This window comes from Zosterops lateralis (genome assembly GCF_965231275.1).
Source record: "Zosterops lateralis genome assembly, chromosome: 6".
Classification (NCBI taxonomy): domain Eukaryota; kingdom Metazoa; phylum Chordata; class Aves; order Passeriformes; family Zosteropidae; genus Zosterops; species Zosterops lateralis.
This window is the reverse complement of record NC_139761.1, coordinates 12,147,222-12,167,560: the sequence shown is the minus strand read 5'-3', so window position 1 is coordinate 12,167,560 and position 20,339 is coordinate 12,147,222. Positions and strand designations below refer to the sequence as shown.

Genomic DNA, 20,339 nt, shown 5'->3' with positions numbered 1-20,339 from the left:
TCTTCCATCTTCCTCTTAAGCACTATTGGGGAAGATAATTTTTAACTGGTTGATTTCCGAGTAGAAGCTCATTTACCATCTGCTTGGGAAAAAATAGCAAGCTGCTGGCTATAGCTTGACAGCTACAGGCAGGTCAAGGGCACATGCTTATAATTTTGCTGCAGTGATTCCTAACTAATTAGCCACGAGGAACTTTCTGAGAATGTTCTGTTAAGATCATTTTCTTCTCTCCCATTTTGTTAATGAATGCAGTGCTCCCAGCTGTGAGGCTCTGAGCGATGATTGCTATTATGGATTTATCCTTTCAAATTCTGCCTCTAATTTTAAGAAATTATATTCCCTGTCTTTAAATTTCTACTAGTAAAACTGTAAAAGGACAAGTTATTCCTCAGTGAGTGTTGGGAAATACTGTAATACAACTTTATAAATACTGTGTTGCAATAGCTAGCTGTATTAGAGGAGGGAAAATATTGTTCACAAAAATAACCATCTGTAGCCCATATTAGTTGACAAAAATTATTTGTGTTTTTATTTTTTATTAGAATGGTTTAGAAGTGATTCACAAGATGATGCTTCACTTTACTGCTACTGTGGTTCCCAGTACATCCAGAGTAGGGCATTAGGCAGATGTGTAGGATAAAGTTTTTTTCCCATTTCCTCCTACACATACATACCTTGTGAGGACATGGAAAAACTAATCTGGGCTGTTCAGATTACTTAATGTGAGATGTACCTGATTGTACCCAACTAGGGCATCTCCTTGCATTGCTAATCACTCTTAAGAACATGCATTAGAATATAGAATGAACTGAAAAGTTGTCCTACCTGTTCAAAAATGGTATATGTGTATACATACATAGATAGGCATGACATTGATCTTATAGCTGTTGGCTTTAAATATTAGATATTTCTTGTTCCTCATAATTAAAATTTTCCATCTCAAAAAGTAGATTTGATGCTTGCACTTTTATCCTATTGTATATACACTTATAGCAAAATACAGTTAGAAGTTTAGACATTCAGCTGGCAACCAGTTTTGATTTCCAAAACTTCACGTGGAGCAACACTGTTTACAGTTTTACCTGTAGTTAAAAGATTCTGCCTGTTTTCTTCCCCTAACCACACAAAGTAACAAGATTAAATAGGATAACATTATTTTGGGCTTTAAATCCACTTGCTTCTCACAGTGGAAAGCTCTAATCTGGCAGACCAGTCCAGTATGTACCAGACTTTATGATAAGCTGTTGCCCATATGTGTTGTCATTGTCCCCAGGAGACAAGCCTGGAGGGCTGCTACTGTGTTTCAGGTATAGTACAGTGTTTTGCATTAGAAAAGTGAGCAGAGGACAGATATTTAGTCTGTGAAATACTGTCGACACTAATCTTTTAAACAAAGCAGCTTGGCGTGGCGTTGTCAAAGGAAACTAAACCTGCTGTTTTATTTTCCCATTGTTCCCTTGCACAGAGACTCTGGTCTGCAGATGACCGCTGACATTATGCCACAAAAACTGATACAAGGAGAGTACTTGGTACTTTCCAATCTTGCTTCGAAGCCTGGCAACAGTGTTGTGGCTGCATTCCCCTGTTTCTGTGCTACAGTGAATTGCTTGTGTTCAATTCTGAGGGAAGTTGGATGACTGTCTCTCTCCCCAGGTTTTTTTTTCCTCTCTGTTGCTGTCAGTTCAAAAAAACCGTATCTATCAAGTAGCTTGTCTCCCTGACTTCTGTGGCCCAGACTCAAAGATGCATGAAATGAACTAAAAAAGGAGGGCAGGATTTGGAAGGTGTAGGAGATGTCTGCCACAGAGGGATGTTTTTCTGCTCTCTTAGAGTTCAAGCTAAACATATGGTATCAAAAGAGGTGAAGCAGAGGTCATTTGAAAGTTAGTGGTAGTGTTACTCCCAGGATGCTTGAAGGAAGTAGTTGAAGTATCTCAGTTACTTGCATGAGATCTCAGTGATGATGTGGGCAGGAGAAGTGGAACTTGCCATATGAGTGCCAAGGGACATGTGCCACATATGACAGCTTTGCAGTTAGTGGAGTGCAAAACACAGGCCTTTATGGGTAGAAAGATGTTTCTGGAAGTGCAGGATCTTCACTGTTCTTAATTGCTTGCTAGTATGCTGGGTCAAATTCAGGCTATGGATTAATCTGCAGGACTGTGCTTTTTTTTGTTTGCTTATTTTTTTCCTAAATACTTTTTTTTAACTTTCTCTCTTTTGATGGCATAGCTTTCTTAGCAGCTGTTGTGTTCTGCCATAGAGTTAGCTGCATGTTAAGGGTGGAGAATTCCTTTCTGCCCATGTGCAGTTTCATGAGGCTGTAGTAGTGGCCCTGAAGTTCATAATTATTTCCAAGGAATGTAAATACTTGTACCAACTAATTTCAGGAGAAGTGCAGAACGTGATACGCTTAATGAAATCTCTCAGTGACAGAAAGTATTCCTACCAGCTGAGCTCAGTTCAGGCTTGCTGGCACAGCCTGTGTCTTTATGCTAGAAGAAGAGCTGCTCTGTGTGCGGGTGATGCTGCCTTTCCACTGCCATCCCTTGCCATGTTTTCCATCATGTGGGTTATCTTTACTTTTTGCCAAGGACTGCTGCTGGGATTTGCTGTCATCAGAAGGCTTGCATTTTCTTTCCTGATGTCCTGCAGAGTGTCTAAACACAGGGACAGCTCTGCAAAGACTTTGAGATGCTGCTTTTAAAATAGATTATTAAAAAATTGTCCAGCAACCACAGTTGCAATCAGTTTTGGAAGTACTTAATGTACAGTTTTATTCCGTTAGTTGGTGCTCCAGAGAGGCCATGTAGATTGAATAAACTCAAACTTCTTAGTCAGTCTTTTAAGAATCAGTACCTAATCTTTCCACTGCATGGTCAACTGCTATGGTCTGAGCTGGACAAGATAGCCTCAAAACTGATGTCTGCATAATGCAAAGGTGGAATATATTTAATAAAGTTGTACTTCTGGGGGAGGGTGAATGCCAAGTCTTATTTTAATAATTTCATACATGTAAACATACAGTTAAGATTTAGGTTATTCAGAAGGTAGAAATCTATAGACAATAGTATGTGTCTAATAGGCTTCCTACTAACTAATGGTGTAAGTATGTAATTTAGCTTTAGCCTACATACAATGAAATACTATTGAAATCACTCTTGTAAACAGCATACACGTCCTGTTGTTGGCTTTGCTTCAGCTGTTTCTTCACATTTGGCTAAGCTCAAGTAATAAATTGCTGTAAAACTGGAATACATTCTGGAAGCAGATTAATCATCTGACTCAGTATTGTCTTTTAGTTTGCCATGAGAAATCTTTCCAATCTATGAGATCATGGATTAGCTGGTTGGACAATTTAGAGAGGCATGTTGTACATTCCCATTTTTTACTGCCTTCCCTTTCAAACTTGTAGAATCTCAGCAAAGCAAAAATGATAAATGACTTTTTTGCAAGTTTTGCCAGAAATACGTATTGCAATGAAAAATCAGGCATCTGAATTGATACCTCCTTGTTTTATCTAGTTTTGGACATTGTAGGTGGCATTTATCTCATGAGATGTAGATTAACTCCCTGCCCATTGCATGTGGGCAGGAATCTTTAAAGTCCCAACCAAAACTATTCTATGATTTACGTGTTTGATACACTGATTTAGACTTGCCTTGAAATTGGTGAAAAAAAAGAACACTGTAGGAAGTGACTCACTTCAGGTTTCTAAAAACATGTTTCATAAATTTCACTATAAAGTCCTGTTTCTTCTCACTGATGAAAAAAGGTAACAATTAATTCTATTGTGCTGTTGATGCTGCCCATGTAGGTGGTGTGCTGTCTGTCCTGTCCATCCACAGGCAAGGGGTGGTTGTGACTGATAAGGAGATCTAACACTTAAAGGCAATTTGTCTGGATTTGCAGTCTCCTTCATATGCCTTTCCAAATATCATTCCAAATGTGTGCTAAAATATTCCTTGCAAATGTCCTTTGCTGTGAGGATGAGTGGTACACCACAGAGGGAGGTCACAAATTAGGCTAACAATGCCACTCTTGCTTGTGTGGGCAGAGTAGGTGACATCTGCGGTGACATTTTTGTTGTATTGTTAATTTATAGCATTAATTGGGTTTTTTTCCCTTCTGATATGGTACCATTTCGCTCATTTGGCTGTGTTGAAAGTGAAACTTTATTGCTCAACATACTGGGATGTAATGATCTTAACGGCAAGAGCATTCTATCATCAGCTTGCATAACAAACAGGTTATGCTTATTTGATAATTGAACTTTGCATTCTTCATAAAATGTAGTTATTTTGTATTCTGTGCCTCTTTTCTAGCTTACTTGTACATGCATGCAAAGAGGAGGTCAAGTGAAGTGGTACTGGACTGTAAGCAATCTTGTCTCTAGCTGCAATCTTACTGAAAGCTGTCAATTTTTTTTTTTTTTTTTTCTGCATCCTTGGAAGGGAACTGCATCCAGTGAGGTAACCATAAAAACCAAACAAGCTGTTGGGTACAGCAAGGATGAGGGTTATATTGCCAGGACCCTACAAGAATGATGACAGTGGAAGGTACAGATGTTGTGTCCAAGAAAAGGTTTGCTGGGCCTGTTGGTCAGTGAAGATGTGAAGGGAAGAGTCACAGTGACAGATGGGGCAAGGGGGAAGAAGGGAGAGAACTGTACATTTTAATAGTTATTAGTGGGAGTGAATTCTCACAGGACTGTAAATAAACCAGTGCCACTGATTTACCACTTCAAGATTAATGACTGGGCAAAATTATTGTTTCTACACACTTAAAAATTAGTGAAATGGATACTTCAATGAGGATGTTTTCTTTTGTAGCAAGGGTAGATCATTTCAACACCAACTGATTTTCCCCTGGGTTTCCTTTACTGCCCTGGTTTTGGGATTTGGCTATTTCTTGTTGACTGAATTCACAGGAAAACCATTCCTGATATTGAATTTGGCAGAATGGCTGAAGTTTGAATTTGGCTTGTACTGGTTAAATCAAGCTTTTGATTTGGTCGCCTATTGTCCAGTATGCTAATCCACGTTATTTCCAGCTGAGTTAAAGTGTAAAGTCATTAGAGCAGCGTGGGGCTTTTGTTTGTAGAGGAAAGGTTAAGTTCTGCAGGCAGCTCTTACTGCTGCCAGCATAGCTGCTAATCTGAGTTTGGGGACTAATTACCTGTAATAGCTACAGGACAGAGTCCTGTGTTGAGCAGAAGTCTGATTAGGGTAAGGTTTGGAAAGCTTCGTCATAGGGGAACGTTTTTTAATATTTTTTGGGAACTTGAGTTCTGATTTACTTCATTCAGAACCAGACACTTACTGTACTACTATATTCAGCCTAATAATTTCCTAATGCTGATATTTTAGATAAGGTCTGAAAAACCTATAATGGAATTAGCAAGCATTTTAAACTATAGTAGCCTGTAGCTATTTATGGACTGTCAATATTGTTGCATTGTTTCTAAGTTGTTTCTAATTCAGCTTTTGATAACCACAGCTATTGGGATAGTGAGAGATGAGGAAGCCAAAACCGACCTGATGAACAGATTTCAAAACCAATCTGTATTGGAGTGGTTTGGAGATTAATAGATTAAAAAAAAAAAAAAAAAAAAAAAAAAGCAGCGCCTTTTTTTTTCCTAGACCCTTATGTTTAAAAGTTTGTATGCATTAACATTTTTGGATATGCTTTTAGCTGTACTCAGAAACAGTTGGTTTCCTTTTTAAACACTTAACTTTGTTTTAAAATTCAACAGGAGTTATTATTATGCACAAACCATTTAACTTTTGTATTATGCCCTTTTACAAAAGAAGTGGAAAACTCTGGTTTGGAATGGAGGAGAATTAAAAACACAAGAAATGAAAACAAATACTGCCTTCTTCACAAAGAGAGCTCAGCTTTAACAGAAGAAATACAGGCTGCAGACTTGCATTGGGAATGAGGAACAAGTCAATTATGCTTGCAGATAGTAGCATAAATATCCATTTTTGCTGCAGTATGACTTACTAAGTCATGAGTTGAAGGCTATGATTCTTGACTAACATTACTTAAGATCATCCAATAAGTTAGTACCTAAGATTTTAGGTTTCAAAGCCTAGTTAAATAAAATTTTGTAATTCTCTTTAAAAACTGCACATTATTTCCCTATTTCATACTGACTTTGATGTCTTTGGTGTTTCTTCTTCTTTCTCCTGACTTAATATTGTAATAAGAGATAGTGTTTCTATGTGATAGGAACAAAAGTACTCATTTAGGAAAAATATTCTTAGTACTAGTTTTGAAAGGAAAGAATGTGTAGTCCTCATCATGGATTTGAACCTTGAAGCTTCTATAGGTTATTTCCAAATAATGGGTGAATTGTATGCAAAGTAGTGACGTTTTTGATAATTTGCAGGCTTAGAGTATAGTTACTGAGTAGTTCTGAGTTTATTTAGGGTTTTATTTGAGTCAGAGGGAATGTTCTCAAAGCTGCTGGTATAAACCAGAGGTTAGGAGATAGGGTCAATATCTGTTCTTCAGTCTGTGTATGGTAGCTCGCCAAAGTGTAAGCCTATCTGTTACTTATGTATTTATAATGTATCTCTGTGACCCAAATGAGACAGAAAAATCTGGAAGGGTGTGTAGCATATCAGAAAATGTAGCTGTCTACTTGAATGCCCAGCAGTGTCAGAATGTTGAGCAGAACGGTGAAGGGTGATGATTGATCACTGCAGTTCTGACATGCAGATAATTGATAGTGGAACCCAATTAACAACTGGCCCTGAAGCCAATCTCATCATCATATCTTACGTATGTCTCTTTTCTTTCTTTATTTTTATTTCCATCTCTTCCTTTTGGTCACTTAAAAACTTTCTTCCTCAAGAAGTCATCAGGTCTGAGAGAAACCTTGTTTTTACCTGCAGCCAATTGCATAAGTTATTTCTGGATGGCTATCCATTATTGATAATGCTTTTTTTTTTTCCCTCTGCTGTTTTGTTTAGATGACAGTGCCTCTGCTGCAAGCAGTATGGAGGTTACAGATCGCATTGCCTCTCTGGAGCAGCGTGTCCAGATGCAGGAGGATGACATCCAGCTGCTCAAATCTGCCCTTGCTGATGTGGTCCGACGCTTGAATATTACAGAGGAGCAGCAGGCCATGCAGAACAAGAAAGGACCTACCAAAGGTTTGCATTTCAGATAGATGTAAAATAGTGCAGTTCAATGAGTGTTTCATATGTATTAAAATAGGTTATTCATTAGATCTTGAAATATTCAAAATCAACAAGTCAAAATCTAAATAAAATACATTTGAAATTCAACTTGTTAAAAAGAACACATAAAAATCCAGATGGTTAAATCTGTGAGCCTTCTACAGTTTACATGAACCAGCAAAGCATTTGCATTTTCTTAATGGTTAATCCACAATCTACATTTAACCATTGCTACCATTTCCTTACTTCTGATCAGGATATATTATAAATTCTTTAGGGAAGGCATTGTCTTCTGTGAGTGAAACTCCTAATAGGTTGGGGTTTTTTATCCTAAAAAATGAATTAAACTTCAGTAAAATACAATTAACATTTAATTTTAAATGTCTTAAGTGTCTATGGATCATACAGATATAAGACAGAGCTCTAAGCTAGCGCAGAGTTGACATGACTAAGGAGATGGTACAATACCAGCTGCTCAGCTGTGAAAGAAAGGTAGAGCTGTGATTGTTGCCCGATCATGTTCCAGAGCAGCAGAGCCAGCAAAGTGTGACAGATGTCACTGCTTGGCAGAATTCTGTGCTGTGCCCACGTGCCACACTGTGCTCTCTCATGGCTCCTGCTCTGCAGGAATGGGTTTTTCTGTGCACAATTCAGAAAAGCTGGACCTGAACATCCAACACTTCACAAGACTAAAGGTTTATTAGAACCCAACCAATGTGGTTTACTGTAGTGTGTGAGGCTACAAAGGCCTGGGAGGCTGCCTGTGTGCAGCTTAGAGAAACACACAAGGTATTATAGGGTGGTCTTAGGAGTAATAGTGGCAACCTAGATGTGAAAGAAAGTACTGACTTCACGGGCTCCCTGTTATCTAACTTAAAAAGTTGTTTCTTTCAGAGTCCTGATACATATTAATATTAATTAAAACCTTACTTTGCATGAGATTTATGTTACATATATATGGTTTCATAATTTTCTCAGTTTAAAGTTAGGACTGCCTTTAATCTTGGTTATATATTTGTGACCCTGCAACAAAATATTTAGTTCTAGTAATTGATTTAACAGATTGGGTAGGAACTACTTAATTTGCTGAACTGAGATGTCATGTTTGTTACAAAGTTTTGTGTTGGGAGATGAGGAAAGCTGGAAGGGACAGAATTACAGAGCCAAATAACGAGTTGGTTGTGTCTCATGCTAGTTGTCAGATGGAATAGGCACTAAATATCTGCGATCTTGTCTTCATGTTCTCTTCCCTTTCTGTTGTAATCTCCTTATTTTGTCTTTGTTTTACTGAAAAAAAATTTAAAATATCAGATAAGTTAAATGTTACTAAAGATAGCCTCCACTGTGCTAAAATATTTAATCAAATCTGGTTTTACAAGGGATTAAGAGGCTTCATGTTGCCTATGAAATAGATATTATCTGATGCATGGAGGAAATAAAGTCTAGTAATTATTACTGAGTTGTAACCAAAACTATTCTTCTTGCCTGCTGGCTTTACTTAGCAAAATACAAACCAGATTTTCATGGATTCTCTGAGCAGAGTTGAACTCTAAATCAGGAGATGTTTTCTTGATCATGGCAGACCATTAGTGCCATAGTTTGATATACATTGAAGAAAAGCTGCTGTGAGCCCATTCCCCTGTCTTCTAAGGCTGGTTTTGTGGGGGTTTGTTTGTTTGTTTGTGGGATTTGTGTGTGTGTGTGTGGTTTAGAGGTCTTTTTAATGTACAATATGGCATGGCTGGTTCTTAATGTGAGTGTGAAATTACAGTGTTAGAAATTTTACTGTAATAATGCAAATAGAGGACTACAAATGTCAATTGTTTTTTCCATTGCAAATTACCAGAATGAGTTCTGGTATTGGTCAACAAAATCCACCTAATTTCTGGAGAAGATTGATACTGTGACTGTTTATGTAAAGAACTTTCAGTTTGCTGTACATCAGCTGTATCATTTAGTGTATGGTCAATCTTATTAAACATGAATTATAAACATGAAAGAGAATCTGAAGTATTCTGATCACTTGTTTTTTTTCCAGCTGTTTTGTCAAATATGGTATATTTCATGATGGCCTATTATTCCGTAGTAGGCACAACTATTTTATAACAAATTGTATGCAATTACTTAGCATAAGACTAATTTTAGTTTGGAGTAGCATTATGGAAGCTCCTGATGGAGACTCTTAGGAGAGGGTTTTTTTAGACATGGGAGGAGCTGGAGTGGTGGCTTCTCATGCTTTACCCCTTGGGCTGCATGGACTGAACCTGTTTATTTTCCCTATAGTGTTTAATGACTAATTCCACATTTGGAATTTTAAAAAGTGGAATTAGATCCCACAGAATGTCTCAGAGATTGTGCTCTGAGCCCTGAAGCACACTGTGTGCTGCTGTTATCATTTGATCTATAGATGAAGTAGATCAGGATTAAGTGTGTGTGTGGGGAGGGGTCTGTGCCTTTGGAAAAGCAGGATCCCCTCTGGTACTGTATGAAGTCTGGAACAAGAATCCTCATGGAACAAATGACTTCATTTTCCTGAGTATTTCAGATTTAAAATTAATGTAAAGATTTCAATTTTCAAAGATTTCCATTTTCAGACTTTCAAAGCTATAATGGATAAATCTTGAGCTTGTTTTCAGTCTTTGTATTCTTGTTCTAAACTTGAGCTAAGCAGCTTAAAAGCAGCATACATCATGGAAAGGGAGTGGCTTATCTTGTCCATTTGTGGAGCTCCTTCCCTAATGGTGTTTTGAGTTTTTGCTTAGTTTTTGGGGTTTTTTTTTCCCCTTTCCTTATTTAATTCTACTACTTGGTGGAGTTTAAGTATGGCTTCCTGCCTTTGTTTTACTTATGTTTGTTGTTATTTCCTTTTGCAATTATTGGTTTGTTTGTAAACTTAACAGCCCTATTAATCCATAGATCAGAGTATGATTAAAAAAGCTGCTGCTGAGGCTGATAAACTTGTCAGTCCTGCTACCACAGGTAAGACCTTGAAGCACCAGAATTTCCAAAATAAACATTACTGACAAAGCAGTAATAGCAGTGTGTCACTGACTTCTAACAGCAATGACATGTTTGAGATTGTGTGACTGTGATGCCAGTTACCACTGGTGTGAACTAGCTGTTGTAAGTAAAACTAGCTCCTGAGAAAACAGTGGATTTATTGAATGATGCACAATTTTTCTGTGTGTTGTGCAAGAGTTTCATGGTGTTGCTTTCTACACTAGCTGACCATTTAAATCTGTATTTCGAGAAGTATGGGTTGTAGATTGGTGCTGGATCTGAAGCAAAACTTCTGTTAAAGGTTGCAGGATTTATTCCTGGCTCCTGCTAGTTTCGATTTCATAAGGTTAGGAGAGTAAACAGACTCCAGCTAGTTCACTCCAGCTACTCTTTAGTAGGCATTATTTTTAAATAACTACAAATAAGGAAAATATTTTAATAATTTATTTTTTTAACTTCCGTTGCTGTTCTTATTTGTCTTCTCAAAGCTCAGTGAAGTTTTGTGAACTACAGGAAGTTTGCCAGGAGACAGGTCCACGACTTCTCCACTGTAGCTCCCTGTGTTTCTGTAGAATGCAACAGAATTAGTTTTATATGTATGGATTAATTACAGCACTTCAGCAATTAGGAAACAAGCAGCAGAGCTTCTAGCACAAAACTGTAAAAAGAATTTAATATTTAAAAAGAATGAATAAAGGAGAAGTAAATAGAATTATGATATCTGAATTTGTTAATAATAATAAAAAAAAAGTAGAGGCTTGATAAGCCAAGTAAACTTCAGATGTTTTGTATAAGCTCTGAAGACCACATTAATCAGTTAAAACTTGCAGTCATGCAAGGCAGGGCTGGAAGGCACCCTTACTAAGCATAAAGAAAATTTTCTTCTTCCTTTGTTGACTTTCTTCCCTGTCATCCTTTACTCTTTCTAAGCCAAGTAAGACTCATTCCTTCAGTATTTCCCTTATAGGTTGTTTTCTGAATTTCTCTCCTGTGAACAAATACATGACAAATACATAACAAGTAAGTGTGTATTCTAACAAAGTTTCAAGCCAGTTTGTCTTGCAAGTTGCATTCTCTAGTAGACCATATTTACTATCTTCTGAAGGCACAGTTTTCCACATCTATCTTTTTGTTCAGTATATGAAATCTTAGGGTGAACGAGTCAATAAATGCTTGCTGTCAGTGCTACAATAAGATGCTGTTACAATATGACCTATAATTGTATACAGTTGGTACTGTTTTAGTTTAGATCTTTTAGGTCCTTTATCCTTGGCAGTCTTTTTTCAAGAACATTTCATAGGTATTCTCTCCAAGTTCAGTGAAACTTTATGTTTCTAAAGTGACTTGTGACTGCTGCCCTCTCTCAGGCGGTGTTTCTCTGAACCCAGAGGCTTTTGGCATCTTTACAATGGCCTGTAATACAAAGTCCTGTCAAATTTCAAGCAATTCAAGCTTTTTTTCCCTGCTGTAGAGAGAGCACTAGTCGTGTTTGTGTCTGTGTTTCAAGGCTATGATCCACAGTAGTTTTTGTGTTGGTACTCATTGCTTGCAGTTTTAAACACTGATTTTGCAACTAACTTCTAACTACTTCAATGGGACTTTTCTGTTATTCTAATTTTAATTATAGCTATGACATGTAAAACCTTTTTTTGAGCCAATGTTTGATCAGAAGAATGTAGGTAGATAATGCCAGTTTATTACCTTCACTCTTCTGCTGATTTCAGTAGCTTTTTCTGAATAAAGGGTACAAATCCTTTCTGTCAAACATAAGCCCACATTCTTTGAAAAAAGACCTTTTGGGGGGAGTAAAAATTTGTTAATAGATAATTTGCTTGTGGAAAACCTCCAAGAAGACTGAAGGATGAAGAGCAGGAGTTTCTGGGATGACAGCTTGCCATAATTTCTAGCACACCTTTGGATGCTATCCAGGTGGCAAGAGACTGATGCTCTTTTGACAGAGCAGGATTGGTTTTGATGACAGCAGCTTCTTTTGTGCTTACCACTAAGCTCCTTGATCTAGGACAGGGTTTTTTACTTGATAGGACTATTATTATTATGAATAAAACAAATATTTTCTAAAAATTCCTCCATGTTAAAACCCTCATCTGTGCTGAATTTGGCCATAGTGACACAAAAAATGGCAGACTACATGGAAAATTTAAGATATTCTAGTTGTTTGCTGAGGAAAAAACATAGAAAAGTAAATGAAGGCAATGATTTAATCTTACGCTTGTTTTACAGCAAGACCACTGGTACAAACCCTGCCTTTAAGGACTACAGTTAACAATGGAACTGTATTACCAAAGAAACCAAGTGGCTCTTTACCTTCTCCATCAGGAACCAGAAAGGATACTGTATCACCAGCAGCAAAAAGGTAAGCATCTATGAGAAACCTTATAACCATGGAATTGAAAACATGGTATAGCTCGTGGTTTAACCTTCTGGATATGTTGTTTTTCTTACTTGCAAAGCAGCAGTCTAAATATTTAGTTCGGAAAGAAAAGGAGCTGGATTTCATTCTAAGAGGCTTTAAATTTATTCATTCTAATTACAATTAAGGTTATTTCCATGAGTATTGAAAGAATGCATAATGCTTGGTCTTACTGGTTTGTGTTCATTTCTTGCTTTTCAGAATTTAGCATAGAGGGAATAAAGAATTTCTACTGTGCTGTTGCCCAACAGGATGTGAAAAGCGGTGCAAGAATTCTTTGAGCATCTAGCAGAAAATATATAGTTGCAGAGAAGCAGTGTTATCATTGCAAATCAGTATGTTATCTTTGGTGGTTTTCTCTCACTAACAAAATTATCATATAAACTACATGCACAGGGTTAGCAGCATCTCAGGGAGGAGGAAAATTCTATGCCTAGCACATATTTATGCAAATGAAAACATCCATCTTTAGATATCTTACCATTAGCATGTATTAAGCCCTTTTAAAAATTACTGCTCTGTCCCAATTTGCTTTGTGTATAGCTGTTTTAAATAGCCTAAATGTTTTATACATCTGGGTTACAAGGAATAGAATGGATTGGGTGAAGCAAGTTCAAGCAGTTATTGTAGTGTGAATCTGCTGTGTGGAATGTGTGTAAAAGATAATAGTGTGGGGTTTGGGTTGGGATTTTGTTTTTGTACATTTCTTTTGCGTGTCTCCTCATCTTTTTGTGGTGATGATGCTGTCAGCTCTGAGAGAGGGTAAGTTGTAGAGATGAGGGCATTATCTGCTAAGATCTGAGGTCTCTCTCATAAAGAGAATTTTTCCTCAAAGGGGAGATGCTGGCTAAGGCTATGACAGTTTTTGTTACTGTGTTGAAGGAGACTGATTTTCAAGAATCTCCAGGCTCTGTTATTGTAGAGTAGAGAGAAGTTACACTGTGCACAGTTAAAATTGGAAAATATTTGTTTCTGTCACAAAAAATGAACTACTGTGAGCTCTTATGAGCTGGAGCTCACTGCAGATGTAGGCTTCGGCAGGCTGGTCTGAATCAGCCCTTAACAGAAGAGAAGGAAAGCAAATACTGTCCAAACTGTTCCATTATTAGATTTGTGTTATCAGAAGTTTGAAAATGTGTGAAAGAACTTTCCTTTAGAAAAGGAAATGTATTAGTGTTTAAAAAGGAGTACTATTTAGTACATGCTAAATTTTAAAACACATTTGTTCTTCACACATTATTTTTTCTTAATAGTTATCATAATTTTGTTTTTCCTCTTTAAGTTGCAACTAGTAGTTATAAAACAAATGAGAGCAGAGGCATTGGGAGACTTCACCTGTGTACAGAGGGTGTGATTCCCAAGTCTCTATGCTCTAAGGTTCAGCACAGAACTTGCTGCTCCAGAGTAGGGTGGATGAAGTGCAGGTCAGGATCATACTCATGCTTCCTCTATTCTTGGAGGCCTTATGTAGTTCAGGTATTCCATCTGGTATTGCCTGCAGCCTGTAGGGATTATCCTGGCTTAGGATCCCTGTAGATAAGTGGCACCCTGTATCCCTTCCACCTGACCCATGTGCAGCCTGGATACCCAGAATGCCAGTGGGAAAGTCCTTAGAGAGCATCATTAGGGAGTATTTTTAGACTGTCTTGATTCCTGTGTGAGAAATTCTTCCACAGGGCAAGTATTTAGTGTCCTTTTGTTATGCTTTGCCCCTTCACGTTGCTAAAGAAGCTAGGCTTCAGGTGCTTTAAATATGCAGCATGGAAATGTGTATTCAGTTTTGGAAAAGAAAAAAAATATATGGACTGTTCATCCATGGGTTAATAGGTGAGCACTTATTAAGAGTGCTTAGGAGGGTGGGATTGCTTCATGTCCTGAAAAAAGCAGTTGTAAATTCAGGTGCTGTAGAATTATTGTTCCCTTCAAATGCTCTAAAATTCTCTATTGGTGTCTCAAATGTGAAAATGTTCTTTATTGTTACCTTTATTAAACTATATTAAAGCGTATTTCTATGCCTTGCCTATAAATGTACTTCAAGAGGAATAAAGTGGAATGGTAAGAACTTCATCGATTAATTGCTGTACAAAACTTTTTTTTTTTTGCAAAATTTTTCTGTAATCATTTAATAGTAAACCTTGAAATAACTGGTCAATTTTCAGGGTGTTATAGTAAATGGTGTTCCACATATTCAGTATTCAAAGATGATTCAGTAAGTGCTCCAAATATCTTCCTTGTCTATGGTCAAGTAGAATAATTCATTATGCATCCTTAAGATGAATTCAGTCACACTTTGTATTTATACTGGACCCTTTTACCTTTGGGAACTGCATGTGTTTATGCATAAAATAGTAATGGAAATACATCAGCAAAATCAAACAGCTTCCTTTTTCAAGGGGTAGGACTTGTTTATTTGTGTTAGAAGCTTCTCAGTATTGCACAATTTACAGGTGGTGGGAAGTCTTCAGGGTTTGTTTTTGGTTGTGGGTGGTTTTTTTTTTTTTTTTTAGTTCTGATTTCTGCTAAGCAGTTCTCTTTTCTTATGAACTTCTTCCAGAACTGCAGCTCATTTGTACTGTAGGTATTCTTTAGTCCAAAATATGGCCATGTGACACAGCAGCTGTAAATAGTATTAAGTGTTTATAGATGATTTTAAACTTAATTTTTACGTGAATGCTTTAAATAGTTTTTATATATAACACAGGTGCACAATTGGAAAGGCAGAGTTTGAAAAATGAAAGTTAAAAACAACAGTAGAATGGGAATTTTTTTTTTTCCTGAGTCATCTTCTAAACTTTTAATCTACTGTTGCAACTGACAAATATCTGCTAGGATTGCAATAGTAAAAAATAGCATATTTTATTCTTTTATTAACTGTGACCATATATCCAAGAGAAAGTGTAGGTTAACAGAGTCCTTCCCAAATGTTTTACTGCCTTATGAAATAAGGGCTTACAATCAAATATTTTCTGATTCCTCTCTTCTCCTATACTTAGCAGTGTTTAGGTTAAGACTGTGTGATGTCCAATTGAAATGACATCAGTCTGTCCCTTGAAACAGTTTGTTGTGCATTATTTATGTAAATATATGCAAATAGTCTGCATGGGGACTAAGTGTGCATCCATACATTCTCCTGCTCAGAGATGGATGTATTTACTGGTATGTCTGCAGACACAATCTCATTTCCTACAATAGCTGTATTAAATGTGTTGGTTAACTCATTTGAACCCACAGGTTGGTATATGGCTTATCTGCCTTGCTGGATTACCAAGGAGATGTGGTTCAGAGTTCACTTCATTTACTGATTTCCCATTTAATATTTGAAATGGAAATGACTTCTTCTGGCAGGAATATAAAATTGGAGGTAATAAAAAAGCCTTGGGGCTGAAGGGGTGGAACTAGCAGGCTTTTATTTGAGTTCTGCCATATATTCCCTCACTGACCTTATGCAAATCATTTAACCTCTATGCATATTGCTTTTCCATATGTAAGACATGTATCTCTGGATATCAGTAGGTTCTTATAGGGCCTAATGTGATAATTAGATCCAGATCTTGCAAACCATTGAGTAACCTCAGCTGACTCTGACTTCAATTAGAATTGAGGGCACCAAACCCCACTTCAGCATTCAGATCTCATATAGTCAATGCCCAATTATCCAAGTTAAGGAAGGACTGAAATAAGTTGAATAGAGCAAAAGCACAAATCCCAAACATGGATCAACTGGATTATAAATGTATATGGTGATAATACAGTGCAAGATGTGGTGATGCTGGAGGTACTGGGACCAAAAATTGTGGTCAAGCACCAAGAGGAGCTGCTGCACTCAGGCTCTGGGGGCCTGTGTGAACACATCTGGGAGGCTCTGGGTGCCAGCCAGAGCTGTAGTGATTCTGAGATGGGCTGAACAATCACCTGACACAGATAGACAATCAAGAATTGCCTGGCTTTGTAAAGTGTTTGCATGTCATCTTCACAAGTAACCTATGATCAGAAAATTTGATTTTTATTTTAATTTTAATATATTTACTAATTCTATGATGTAGAAGTGTATGAGCTATTTTGAGTAACAGCTTTTTGAATGCTTCCATAGTTTTATTCTGAACTTTGTGCTTAGAATAATTATTTGAAATTTTCATTCCAAATAAGATAAATTTAGTGTATCATGAGTAGAACTTTCCTTTCCCCCTGCACTCTTTCTTTGGCATGTAATGTGACTTGAGGTTTGCTGCTTAACACTAAATTTGTCTTTGGAATTTGGCCAGTGTGTAGAAGTGATGTTTTGTGTTCCCTATTAAAATCTAAGGGTTTGTGACTCATCTAGGATAGCTTTGTTTCCAAGAGTTGAGGGGGAAACAGGAAAAAAAAAAAACAGTAAGGGAGGAGAATGCAGACAGTACCTTTCCCAGTAGGGATGCTGGTGCAGGCTGCAGGCTTGCACATACTTTGCCTTTCAAAAGGAGACAATCAGTCATTCTTTCTCCCCCAGCAGATTGCAAAGTATTACAATGGTGCAAAACTCTGACAATAGAGATCAAAAGGAAGAAGCAGGAACAAAGAAAACATAAAGAGCTTTGTTTGCAGGGAGAATAAAATACTTTAATATGATAAATTCCTGTTCTTCTAAACTCTAAACACATGGCCCCTAGGAAATTGTTCAGTCGCCTGGAATTAATGTTGTGTGTTCTGTTGGGGGGCAGCAATGGTTTGTAACTGGTGCACACACAAACTCTGAATTGAACCTTCAATTAAATGCTCAGTGTAACACTCATCTCTCAAAGAAAATGGTTTAAAGTATTTAGAATATAAATTAAAAAAGAAATCCCTCTCCAATGAACTTCGGGTGGCAAAACTATTACGCCACTTCACAATATCTCTAACAATTAAAGTTATTAGTGTGTTTTGCTCAGAGGCGTAATGAAATTAAAGTCATGTGTTATTTCTGAATTCATTCTAATTGATTTAAATGAGGGTCAGAATGAGTGCTAGACAAAATATTAATGCCATCAGTTTCTGTCCTAAGAGCATCGTGCACTCTTTTTTACTTTCTTTTATTAAAAAGCTTTTATATTTTCCCAAATAATTTTAGTAATAAAGTATATATCTTTTTAATTTTGGCCAGATTTGTTCACCAAAATTCAGTAATGCAACTACCTGAAACATTCATGCTATGCACTGGTATATGTATGTATATATGAGGATTTATTTTTTTGTCTGTTGTTGCTTTTTTAATAGTCTTTGTCTTTTAGCTGGATCATCTGTTGTGTTCCTTCAGATAGCCTCTTTAATTTTTTTTTTCTATATTTATTTTTTTTTAATTTTAATTTTGGGTCGCTTTACAAATGATCAGTCTGTCGGGGCACTGCTGAGATTTTTGTCATTCAAAGATACATTGGTGTTCTTTAATGTATGGTTTGAAATGATCAAACATCTAACTGAGTCAATAAGCACTTTGTTGTTTACTCTTGCACGTGACTTCATATCTTGAAAGCATGCAATTTTGTCTTTTAATGTAAGTCTTGTAAATGTCTTGTTTCCACATTTTATTGTTGCATTCACTTTTTATTCTGCTTTGTTTACGCACCTCTCAATCTGGATTAAGCAGGTCTGTGAATCTTCTCAATGCATGCAAACTGAAAAAGCCTGCTCTAAGGTGAGGGATCCTTAATAGCTTTATAGTGTTGAAGTTCAGTTGTTTTCTCCTTTCCATTTCAATTCAACACCTAGAAAGTGACTATTTTAGTAAAAGCATTAACATGATAGAACTGTTATTATTATTGCCATTTTTAACATTTCCAGAAGTACATGTCTAAAAATTTCTCATCATTGATAAGTGCATCCCACAACTTAGATAATAATAATGTCAGTGATGGCATCTGCATTATTTCATACTAACATAATTTTTATTATAGGGGTGCTAGACCACATTGCTATCTTAAACAAGTTAAAAATTGTCTAACTAAATGTTATGTTCTTAAATAATTACAAATGCTCTCCTTTCATATCACTAATGTGGAAGTCAAATTCTGGAATCCAGTTATACTCTTATAAACCTGTAAGTTAAATCAGTATTTTCTGTCATTTTAAATTCCTCCTCAGATGACAGTGTATCTACTGTAGCCATGGATATAATCACTGGTGTTTAACAGTCTAGCTAAAAAAATGTGTATAATGCCAAAACTGAGTTAATATAATGGAGTTACAGCTCTTGTTTCCAACCACCAGCTAATACTTCTCACTGGGCTTTTGTTGTTGTTGTTGTTGTTGAAAGTTTAAAATAAGATTTGTCAGAAGATAGCATTACTAATTAGTTTAAGCAGTGATAGACCAAAATCATAAGGGTTTAAAGGAACTTTACACCTGTGGTTAAAGTAGTTTCTATACTGATACGAGACTTCATTATTCAGAAAGAAGATAGAATTGAACTTTTAAATTTTAGTCCCATCTTTTCATTTCTTATCCCTTATGTCATCTTTTGAATGTTGACAGCTATAAAAATAAAACCCCAAGCAACATTAAAATTAGTTTCAAATTGTTTCTGTAACTTAATTTTTTTCCAAGATTAGTATACTTTGATAATGTCCTTAATTAATTTAGGTGTAGGCTGATGTTGACGCCTATTTTCTTCTTTAAGGATAAGAGGTGTCAACATCAGCCTACACTGAAATTTTCTTAACCAGGAAGGGATGCCAAAATAAAGATTTAATCCTGACAAATCACGCAGGATTTTTCTGTAATTAATGTATATAATGGTGGAAGGCACATGCTAATAAAGTTATTTAATTTGGAATAAACGTTTTCAGTATCAAGATTTTATATTTTAACTGGAGTAGTATTAAATTGGATGATGTTATGAGATGTGGGGAGAATAGTTTAATATTAACAGTATATTCTTTACTAGAGAAGGTTTTTTTTCATGCATTTGACATTGAGATGACTTGGATAATGTTAGTTTAGTGTAGGAAGCACGCTTCTGAAATTAAGTCAGAACTAAATTCTTGTTGCTGCCTTTTCTCTTCCCCTATAAATGTATTTTGTTCTGTCTTTGTGTAATTTTGCATTCTGCTTGCTCTCTTACACTGCTTTCTCCACAGAAACACTATTTTTTTAATTTCAGCTTAATCATTTGAAGCTTCTTTTTATTACAAGAACGCAGCACTGAACATCTGTCCTGCCATCGCATGTACCAGAAGGTTTTTTTTGTCAAGCTGCCTTAACATGCATCGTCTGTGCAGATCCGCCCCTGGATGGGCTCTGCCTTCTTTTCAGAGAGGCAATTGCTTTGCAGAAAAACTCTGGTTCAGGTGTTCCCATCGTTTCTGTAACTGAGTCTCAGTTGAGGTGTTGAAACATTCCCCTCTGTGCTGGTAAAAAGACACGGGGGAGCAGAAATAAGTTTGGTTTTGTTTTTTTTTTTTTTTTTGTTTTTTTTTTTTTTTAAAGCAGGTGGTGTACAGTTGCTAAGCATTTTTTGACCAGATAGAAAAGTCTTATCTTGGTTCTTCTAGTTATGGAAAGCCAACTTATACCTCACATAGAGTGAGACAGAGGCAGAGGAGCTGACTGAGATGACAGGGTAGGGATAGCTATTAGAAACTGGTGGGGAGGTTTGCAGTAGTCCTCAAGAATGCATGAGATGAGTATTCTGGTAAGCAGAACATCTCTGGGGGTGTATGGAAGCCAAGGGGGAGGTGGCTAGGGATGATAAAAGGTGTGACTAG

At 36.6% G+C, this 20,339-nt stretch overlaps 1 protein-coding gene across 7 annotated transcripts in view; it reads left to right on the top strand.

Annotated features, from left to right (window-relative positions):
- The window catches only part of EML1 (EMAP like 1), a 120,567-nt gene that overhangs the window by 60,261 nt on the left and 39,967 nt on the right, over positions 1-20,339 (top strand). For 4 of the 7 annotated variants that reach the window (XM_083864525.1, XM_083864528.1, XM_083864527.1 and 1 more), the window contains exons 2-3: positions 6,981-7,163; positions 12,432-12,564. In XM_083864525.1, coding sequence (XP_083720651.1) covers positions 6,981-7,163; positions 12,432-12,564 — 316 coding nt within the window. Of the gene's footprint in view, positions 1-6,980; positions 7,164-12,431; positions 12,565-18,223; positions 18,272-20,339 lie in introns of all 7 variants that reach the window. The other 3 variants (XM_083864524.1, XM_083864523.1, XM_083864522.1) reach the window with 1 other exon arrangement.